The sequence below is a fragment of the Neofelis nebulosa genome, chromosome 17, assembly GCF_028018385.1.
Source record: "Neofelis nebulosa isolate mNeoNeb1 chromosome 17, mNeoNeb1.pri, whole genome shotgun sequence".
In the NCBI taxonomy this organism is placed as follows: Eukaryota; Metazoa; Chordata; class Mammalia; order Carnivora; family Felidae; genus Neofelis; species Neofelis nebulosa.
In genome coordinates, this window is record NC_080798.1 from 2,180,298 (window position 1) to 2,190,437 (window position 10,140).

Genomic DNA, 10,140 nt, shown 5'->3' on the forward strand with positions numbered 1-10,140 from the left:
CCACAAGAAACTGAATCCCTACATCTTCAGCCTCATCTCTTGGCCCTGCCTCTGTCTCAGTCAGCTATGCCACTAAACTGCTGTGTAACAAATAGCCCCCCATTCAGTGGCTTGCTCCTGGATTACTCCTATTGAAGCCCTAAACCACCATATAAGAATTTCTACTATTCTGTGTCCACCATGCTGTGAGAAGGCCAAGCTAGCCACAGGGGGTGTCTGGTCAGCCCAAAAGACACCACATGGAGAAAAACCCAGGCCCCAGATGGATGTTCCCAAGTGACTCATCCCCAGCAACTGTTCGAGCCACCCCTGGTCCCTTTGTGGAGCAGAAATGAAGCCCTCCCTGCTGTGCCCTGCCTACTTTCTATACCACAAAATAATGAAATGAGCCTAATAAAATGTTGTTCCTCATGATATACATCAGTAGAAAGGTTCTTTTGTGTTTGAATAATTCCTGTTTGTTTCTCCCCCCCCCCCCCGCAGAGGGGATTAAAAAAAATCTTTTTAGTGATTAAGAGAATATGCTGCAGACTTATGAGCTCTCAACATGGTTTATAAAGAATATGTGAGAAGTATTTTTTTTAACATTCAAATATAAAACTAAACCAGAAAAAAAAAAAAACCCACCCTTCATGACTCAAAACCACAATCCTTTATTCTCAAGCTCACAGGTCGATGGATTAGGTGGGAAACCCTGCTCCACGAGTCCCCTGCTTGAAAGGACCCTGGGCATATTCTTACTATGGCAAGGCCAGAAGCTTCCAGAAGGATAAGGGAAAACACAAAATGCCTCTTGAAGTCTACATATAAAATGAAAATTTCAAGCGTGAAGAAAGAGTGTGTGATGGTGTAATAGCAGCCGGGGGGGGGGGGGGGCGGTGTCCATGAAATAATGTGGTGTCTCACAATCCATGGCATGTCAATTTTGGTGAAATCCATTAGTGTTCCCACCCTACGTTCACCCATTTCTTTGCATTCCCAGGTCAGTAAGTTCTGAATGCTAACAGAGTTCCTGCATAGGAAGCACTTCACAATCCTGGCTGGCCAGTGCGTGGCTGTACGCGCTCGCGGTTATCATCACTTGCACAGTCGGTAGGTTGTCGACTTCTTTGCTTTGTAGGGGAATTAGATCAAACTCCCGAGAGAAAGAATAGCTTTCCATCACTTCGTGGTGAGCTGTGGGTGGTCAGCGCCAGCTTCCGCCCTCGCCATGCTGTTCGGCCAGCATTAAGTGACTTAACCTCTCTGATCCTCAGTTGGTTTTTGTTCCCCTAAGCCCGCGGACTGTCCCCCTCCCCTGAGGAGGAGGAGTCCCGCCCCCATATCTCTGGCTCCGCCCCCCACCCTGAGTTCCGGCCCCGTCGGGCGGAGCTCGGTCTGAGCACCGACCCCGCACCGATCCCTGAGCATCGACCCCGCAGGCGTCCCCGGGACTGGTTCTTCCAGGGCGCCGGCGCAGCGGCGCGGTGCCTTCTGGGAGTTGTAGTTCGCGGGAAGCGGCGCGCGGGATGTAGCTGTGCCGGTGCGCAAGCGCAGTCCCCTCGGGCCTGGCGCTCTGGCCCACCCGCGGAGGTCGCCGTGGTCACCTGTGAGGCCTGCTCGTCCGCTCCACCGTGGGACCTGGGGTTACTGGGGTCCGCCTCGTCCGGGCAGGGTCGGAGACTGAGGAGAACCTGACCCGAAACCACCGAGCTCGCGGGGAGCCTCCGAGGCCTTCGAAGGCGGTGCCGGGAGTCGAGGACACTGGTGCGTGGTTTGCGTGAGCGCGAGTGGGTGTGCGCGCGGGTGTCCGTGTCGCTCTGTCGCTGTGTGTTCGTGACTCCAGCGCTGTGTGTATGCGAATCCCGCTCCGCCTGTGCACTTGCCTTTGCACGTGTGTCACTACTGAACTTTGTGCCAATGCAGGTGTGTGGCCTTGTGCGTGTCCCTGTGCATGTGAGTCCCGCCCCGCATGTCCCTGCGTTTGCCCGTGCGCGACTCCACAACTCTGTGCGCATGCAGCTGTGCGTATGCAGCTGTGCGTGACTCTCCGTGTGAGTCCGCCCCTCATGAAACGTGTTTGTACCTGTGTGCCTAGGCAGGCGTGAGCCGTGCGTGTGAGTCCGGCCCTTGTGTGTTTGCATGTGGGTGACTACATCAGTTTGTGCCCTTGTGAGTATGTAACTGTGCGTGTGACTCTGCAGGTGAGTACGTCCCCCATGTCACCGTGTGTTTGCACGTGACTGAGCCTGCCGGCTGTGCCTGTACAGGGGCCGCAGCACGCATAATTGACTGTGTGTCTGCATCTGGAGACCTGTGCCCATGGGTAACTTTAGGCACATGTGGAATGTGTTCTCCTAGGTGCGAAGTGTGTGATTCTACGTGTGTCTCGGTGTGCAGCTGAATGCAGCGTTTCGATGGGTGTGTCTGCCATCCCGGAGCTGGCCATTCTGTGTGCCTGAACATGACTGTGTGTGTGCAGGTCTGTGCAGGTGTCATGGGATGTGTTTAGGAGACACTGGGCAAGCTTGGGGTCACTGCATTTCTGCACGTGGGGGAGACCCAGCACACATGACTTTGGGCACGTGTGATGCTCTGCCCACTTATGACATGCACTTATGACTGTGCATGTGTCTGTGGTGACACACGCCTCAGCCCCAGAATCTTCCTTCATGGTTCCCATTTCTTTCTCTCACAGGTGTGGTCTGGACCCACTGATGCATGGTGGCCAGAGCAGGGGCCACAACTTGAGTGACACACACAGGATCTGATGCTCTGAAGACCACAAGGTGGGTACCACGGCCCTGTGTGGAGGCCTGTCTGGGCCTGACAGCCGCCTGTGGAGACGGTTCTGGAACTGGGCCAGGCCTAGCCCGGCTCCCACCAGCCAAGTTCTCACCGCTGCACACAGACCCTGCTTCATGTGACCCTCAACACTGCCATCCGCAATCCCACCTGCCGGCTGCCTCAGTTGTTTTCCACCCCTCCCCCACTGCCCTGCCCCTTTGCTTTTCCTCTGTCGCTCCAGCCATGGTCCTGCTCGGGACCCTTGCCCCTGCTGCTCTCACAGCCCAGATCACTCACTCCTTCACTTCTGGATCTATTCTCTCTTCTCCGCGAGGCCTGGCCTCAGGGGATGAAGGTTCCAGGCAAATGGAACAGCCAGTCAGACTCAGCTCCTGACTCAGGAGCATGCCTGGAATGTTTGAGGAGCAGCGGGGAGGCCTATATTGGAGAGTATGAGCCCAGGGCAGGCAAGGGTGTCCGAGAGGATAAGCCCCGTAGCCAGGTGGCCCAGGCGTGGGCTCTAGCTTTGCCAGTTCTGGGAGCTTTACTGAGGAGCAGGTGAGCTAGTTCGTGGCAAGAGCTTAAAGAAGGCTTGGGGCGCCTGGGTGGCTCAGTCGGTTGGGCGGCCGACTTCGGCTCAGGTCACGATCTCACGGTCCGTGAGTTCGAGCCCCGCGTCGGGCTCTGGGCTGATGGCTCAGGGCCTGGAGCCTGCTTCCAATTCTGTGTCTCCCTCTCTCTCTGCCCCTCCCCCGTTCATGCTCTGTTTCTCTGTGTCTCAAAAATAAATAAACGTTAAAAAAAAAAAATTTAAAGAAGAAGGCTGGGCATCCGGCTCTGTGCTCAGCAGAGGCTGGTTGTTACCGCTGTAACAGTACTCCCGAGTCGGTGTCAGAGGGGCCAAGACCAGCACCTCTCAGACGTTCCCATGCCCACGAATCACCTGGGGCTCCCATAAAAAGCAGATTTTGAGTCGCTAGGCCTGCAGAGGGGCCTAAGCTCTGAGTCTGTCACCGGCATTGCCGCTGGGCCCCAGGGCCAGGGTGTAGCAATGAACCTTTGCCACGTGTTCATAATCCCTAAAACGTAGATAGCTGTGTTTGCCTGTTTTTCAGCCTAAATAACATCCTACCTGATACAGCCTGTGCATCTTAACTGTTTGCCAACACTGTATTTGAGGTTCTGAGCGTTGGGCAGCTGGTGGCCACTCATGGTTATGCTGTGCGATACTCCGCTGTATGAATATACCCTGTTCGTTCCCTTGTTAATGGACAGTTGGACTGTTTTCTAGCATTTGGCTGTTACACACAATCTTGGACGGGCTTCCTGGTACACGTGTGCACGTTTCTCTTGCTTACGTTCCAGAAAATGTAATTACTGGGGGACCGGGGACATGTGTCTCCAGCTTTCCTAGAAAATGCCAGTGGTTTTTCCAGTGCACGCTCCTACCGGCAGTATATTATGCATAGAGTTTGGGAGCTAGCTGTTCCTTTGTGTACGATTTTTCTCCAGAAAAGAAAAAACCCTCAGCTCAGAGACCCATGACAAAGTACTGCAGACTGGGTGTCTTCAACAGAAATTTATTTCCTCATAGTTCTGGAGGCTGGGAGTCTAGGATTAGGGCATCAGCCTGGCCTGGGTTCTGGTGAGAACCGTCTTCCTGGCTTGCAGATAATCTCCTCCTCACTCTGTCCCCACATGGTGGAGAGAGGGAGCTCTGGTCTCTTCCTCTTATGAGGACACCAATCCCATGGTGGAGGCGGGCATTTAACCTCATTATCTCCCAAAGGCCCAACCTCCAGACATTATCACGTTAGTTAGGGCTCTGATCTATGAATTTGGAGGGGACATGATTTGGTCCAGAGCACCAAGTTGCAAGGCTATGTTTAAGAGCTGTCAGATTCATGTTTTTGCAAAGATCTTTTACAATTGCTTGCAGGGGCGCCTGGGTGGCTCAGGGGGTTAAGCCTCGGACTCTTGATTTCAGTTCAGGTCATGATCTCACAGTTCGTGAGTTCAAGCCCCAGGTCAGGCTCTGTGCTGACCATTTGGAGCCTGCTTGGGATTCTCTCTTTCTCTCTCTGCCCCTCCTGCTTGCGCTCTCTCTCAAAATAAATAAACTTAAAAAAAATTTTTAATACAATTGCTTTCAATTAAGTCTGTGATCTTCAGTCAGGGGACACTTGGAAATGTCCAGAGACATTTCTGGTGGTCACACCTTGGGGCAGTGCTACTGGCATCCAGTGGGTAGAGGCCAGGGATGCTGCTAAGTACCCTCCAGTGCATAGGACAGCCCCCCAACAAACCATCAGCAGTGTGGAGGCTGAGACCCTGCACTAAGCCTTGTCCAACCCACCTGGTTGGTTTTTCTCCTCTTTTCCTTCAGATCCAGGGACAAAGATGTGAAAACAAGGCAGTGGCTCAGAAAGCAGCGATGGAAGGACTCTTGACCGTGGCCACCCCCCAGGGCCCCGAGGTGGGGGAAACCCGGGAACAAGAGGGTCGGTTCAAGGACCGGCAGGAGAACCAGAAAAGCTGTTTGAAGCAAGAGGCCACGGCCCCCGGGGAAGAGCCCGCCAAGGACGGTGTGCAGGAGCGGGGCGAGCTCGGCGGGGTGCCGGGAACCGGCCGGAGCCCTCCCCTGCCCCAAGCCGGCGGCCGGCCCCGGAGGCGCGGCGCGCCCAGGAAGAATCCGAAGCAGAAGAGGGCGGGCTCCGGCGAGGAGGAGCGAGGAGGGGGCGGCCCCCGGAAGCCGTGGACGTGCGGGGACTGCGGCAAGGCCTTCAGCTACTGCTCGGCCTTCACCCTGCACCAGAGAACCCACACCGGCGAGAGGCCGTTCGCGTGCGCCGATTGCGGCAAGGCCTTCAGCCAGAGCGTCCACCTGACGCTCCACCGGCGCACGCACACGGGCGAGCGGCCGTACGCGTGCCCCGAGTGCGGCAAGGCCTTCAGCCAGGGCTCCTACCTGGCGTCGCACTGGCGCACGCACACGGGCGAGCGGCTGCACCGCTGCGCCGACTGCGGCAAGGCCTTCGCGCGCCCCACGCACCTGGCGCAGCACCGGCGCGTGCACACGGGCGAGCGGCCGTACGCGTGCGGCCAGTGTGCCAAGGCCTTCCGCAACCGCTCGTCCCTGCTGGAGCACCAGCGCGTGCACACGGGCGAGAAGCCGTACGCGTGCGCGCGCTGCCAGAAGGCCTTCCGCTTCTCCTCGGCGCTCATCCGCCACCGGCGCACCCACACGGCCGAGCGGCCGTACGCCTGCGGCCAGTGCGCCAAGGCCTTCACGCAGCTCGCGCACCTGGCGCAGCACCGGCGCGTGCACACGGGCGAGAAGCCGTACGCGTGCCCCGAGTGCGGCGCGCCCTTCAGCCAGAGCGCCTCGCTGGCCGAGCACCGGCGCATCCACACGGGCGAGAAGCCGTACGCGTGCGCGCAGTGCGGCAAGGCCTTCACGCAGGTGTCGCACCTGGCGCAGCACCGGCGCGTGCACACGGGTGAGCGGCCGTACGCGTGCGCCGACTGCGGCCGCGCCTTCAGCAACCGCTCGCACCTGGCGCAGCACCGCCTGGTGCATACGGGCGCGCGGCCCTACCGGTGCCCGGAGTGCGGGGCGGCCTTCAGCCACGTGTCGTCTCTCATCGAGCACCAGAAGATCCACACGGGCGAGAAGCCCTACCGCTGCGGGGACTGCGGCAAGGCCTTCAGCCAGGGCTCGTCGCTGACGCTGCACCGGCGCATGCACACGGGCGAGCGGCCCTACGCGTGCCCCGAGTGCGGCAAGGCTTTCAGCAACCGCGCCTACCTCATCCAGCACCACATCGTGCACACGGGCGAGAAGCCCTACGAGTGCGGCGGCTGCGGCAAGGCTTTCAGCTTCTCCTCCGCGCTCATTCGGCACCAGCGGACGCACGCCGACGGGAGGCCCTGCCCGCGCGTCCGCTGCGGCCACACCGCCACCCCGCTGCCGCACCTGACGGGTCCCCCGGGCTCCCCCCGGGAGGAGGAGCCAGGCAGCGGCAGCGACCCCACACAGAGTGCCACAGACCGGCAGAAGGACGAGCTGATGCCTAACGGGGACCTCTGACCAGGCACCGCGCCCGGCACTGTTCCACCCCGCTTCCGACCGATCGGCACCAAGGGGAGGCACCTTCTCCTCCCCGAGTCGTCCGTGAGAAAACCGAGGCTCAGGGAGGCCCGGGAACTTGCCCAAGGTCACACAGGGAGGAGGTCACAGAGCCGGGACTGCTTTTCCCCCCAACACACACACACTGCCTCACACTGCATCTGCCGGACTGCTCCTCCCCCCAACACACACACTCTGCCTCCTGGTTCGGAACTATAAATGTGACCCACGAAAGTAGACCCAAAGAAGTGTCTGTGCGTCTCTAGCTAGCCTTTGAATGGTCGAAGATTTGATGATCACGTAGGCATTTGTTCAATAAATTTAATTGGATAAAAGGTTCGGCTCCTTTCAAGTTGCCATATTGACTATGGGAGCGGGGTCTGAAGAAGTATGGATCCCTAGGACTGAAACAGTGGTTCCAAAATTAGAACGAGCCAGAGACATCCAGAGAAGGAAAAGCTCTAGAAGAGACTTGCCTCTCCCCTGACAGACCTGCAAAGGGTGAGTTTCAGAGTGCACCCCAGCCTTTTTTAGGATGAGGAAACACTTTCCCCTGCTCCAGCCTTGTGCCCCCCCCACCCGCAATCAAAATCCTGACTTTAATGGTTGTGTCAGTTAGCTGTTGCTGTGTAACAAAGTATCCAGACCTCAGTTGTCCATCTAATATATTTCCCATGGTGGGGGTTTCCGTTGGCCTGGACTAGGCCCAGTTGATCTTGGCTAGATTCAGTGGCGCATCTGTGGTCAGCTGAGGGTTGGATGGGGGTGGCTGTTCAGGACGGCTCAGCTGGGCCATCTCTGCTGCCTTCCTCAGGACTCTAAGGGTGTGCACTCAGGACAGTAGCAGGGATTTGGAGAGAGTGGGCACACAAGCACAGTTTCAAGCGCCTGATTATGTCAAGTTTGCGTGTAGACCCACTAGCCAAAACAAGAGTTATAGCCAAGCCCATGGGTAGTGTACGAAGGGCCTTTTCAACCATGTGGTTAGAAGTGTAAAATGTGAGAATGATTAACGCAGTCACCTATCACCGTGAAATAAGTTATAGTCCTACAGCGTGGTCTTTACGAAATTTTGTTTGGTCCACAGTTAACAAAGTGAAAAAAAATCTTAGCCCTGTCCTCCTCCATCCCCCCTAGCCACCAAGTTCCCCTCCCTAGAGGCAACCATTCTTGAGTTTCTTGGTATCTTTCCAACATAATCTATGCATATATAGCAAATAATATGGGTATTTGTTTACATGTATAAACATGCTATAAAGACGTACAGTATACCTTTCTACACGGATAGTAGCATACAACCCACAGCTTCTGTCCTTTTATTTATTTTATATTTGGAAGCACCGGATGTTATCATTTCACAAAGTTTGGGTGTAAGATTTCTTAGGTAGAGAATCACGTATGTTTGGATCTCACTGATTTGTTCAGGTCCAAGAAAAAAATGACAAAAATATTTTTCAGTTACGAATGCCTTTTTTACAAGGTTGACCAACAAACTGTCCTGTGTCATGGAACAACATAACTGAACATAACATATCATAACAACATAACATAACAACATAACATAACCCCCCTCTGCATAAAAAGGTACCCCTTACATAAAGAATTTTTATGAGATTTTTTTCAATTATACAAAATGTACAATAAATCCCCACGTGCCCATCCACTTTGACTGCCTTAAAAAACAAAAAGAATTTTGGGGTGCTTGGGTGGCTCAGTCGGTTAAATGTCCAACTCTTGATTTTGGCTCAGGGCATGATCTCACGGTTCATGAGTTCGAGCCCCACATAAGGCTCTGTGATGACCGTGCAGAGCCTGCTTGGGATTCTCTCTCTGTTTCTCTTTCTGCCCCTCCCCCTTTCTCAAAACCAGAAAAGAAAAGAAACAATTTTAATAGAATAGGAATGCAATACCTAAAAGTGCTTTCATAACAAAATTTACCATATTTTATGATATATATTTGTTTTTAAAATAGTTCATGAAAATGCCCATTTTTTTCCTGGTCTATTTTAAAGTAAATTACCGACAGGATCTCACTGCTAAATACCTTAGGCTGCATCTCTTAACAACAACAAAAGTACCTTCTATACAACCACAGTATCATTCACACCCAGTGAAACATTAATTTCTTGATATCATCCAGTGTCCAGTCCATATTCAGATTTCCTTGGGCCCTGAAAAAGTGATGTAAATTATCACAAAATAACGCCAAGCCCTGAAAATACCTCAAACATAAATGATCTTTAATGTTTATAACTAAGGAGGAGAGAAATTAAAACAGCCACACGGACGTGTAAAGAGACATCTGTCTCCCTGCCCACCAGCTTCCTCAGCTCTTAGTCCTAGCAAGGAAGCTGGTAAGGGGCCTCGGAGGAGATGCGTGCCTTTCCTTTCGCCCTGGCGTTACCTGCACAGGCCTTGGCACGCAGTGGGTCCTCAGGGAATCTCATGTGAATAAATAAATGAGTGACAAATCCCTGACCTGCCTTGCAGGGTCAAGACTTACCGTGTTTGCGCTTCCTCTGTGCTGCAGACATCACTCAGGCCCCAGCATAGAGTAGGTACTCATTAAGGACTGGGTGACTAGTTGTACATCCCAGCATCAGCCCTGGCATCATTCAGGGTCAGAGGCCACACATTCAGTGCCCCCCTGTCTCCCAGGGTTAGCCAGTTCAAGCACCAGCACACAGTGGGTCTTCGAGAGATCTAAATTAATAGGCCAAGTAAATTAATGAATAAGTAAACATCCTCAGCACCAGTCCTGTATCAGAGAACATGCATACTGGTTCCTTCCTGTGACCCAAACTTTGCCTAGCCCAAGCCTTAGCACACAGTAGGTCCTTAAGAAGCTCCAGATGGCTGAATGGTTATACATCGCAGCATCAGGCCAGGAGTTATTCACGGTCAGGAGGGACGACACAGTCGGTTCATGGCTATGCCCCAGACATCTCCTACCTCAGGCCTCAGCGCACAGTAGATCCTCAGGAAATACTGAGTGAATGAATGGTTGACCATGTCCAGCTGCAACCCTAGAGCCATTCAGGGTCTTGCATGGACTGCACGGTCTGGCTCCTCCTTCTGACCTTCGCCCAGCCCAGGTGCTAGGCACACAGTAGGCGCTCAGGCAGTGCTGCGTGAAGGGATGAATGTGAAATGGGAGCCCAGTTTACAGACATAAGCCTGAGTTCAGTCACCCCAAAGACCGAGGGAAACTGGTCTTTTGCTGCGGGTGCCCCGGCTCTTCAGGG

The 10,140-nt window shown here is 54.4% G+C and overlaps 1 protein-coding gene across 2 annotated transcripts; it reads left to right on the forward strand.

The window, feature by feature from the left end:
• The first annotated feature begins 1,397 nt into the window (after positions 1-1,397).
• On the forward strand, positions 1,398-7,230 carry ZNF835 (zinc finger protein 835). Of its 2 annotated transcripts, XM_058707504.1 has the most exons (3): positions 1,400-1,746; positions 2,678-2,768; positions 5,153-7,230. In XM_058707504.1, the coding sequence occupies exon 3, from the start codon at positions 5,201-5,203 to the stop codon at positions 6,854-6,856; it is 1,656 nt and encodes a 551-aa protein (XP_058563487.1). In that variant the 5' UTR covers positions 1,400-1,746; positions 2,678-2,768; positions 5,153-5,200; the 3' UTR covers positions 6,857-7,230. The 2 variants fall into 2 exon arrangements, with proteins under 2 accessions (XP_058563488.1, XP_058563487.1); XM_058707505.1 differs by lacking the exon at positions 2,678-2,768 and having other exon boundaries at positions 1,398-1,746.
• Positions 7,231-10,140: the final 2,910 nt, after the last annotated feature.

Coding starts and splice junctions, on each gene's coding strand:
- ZNF835 (XM_058707505.1), top strand. CDS start 5,201: ATGGAAGGACTCTTGACCGTGGCCACCCCCCAGGGCCCCGAGGTGGGG.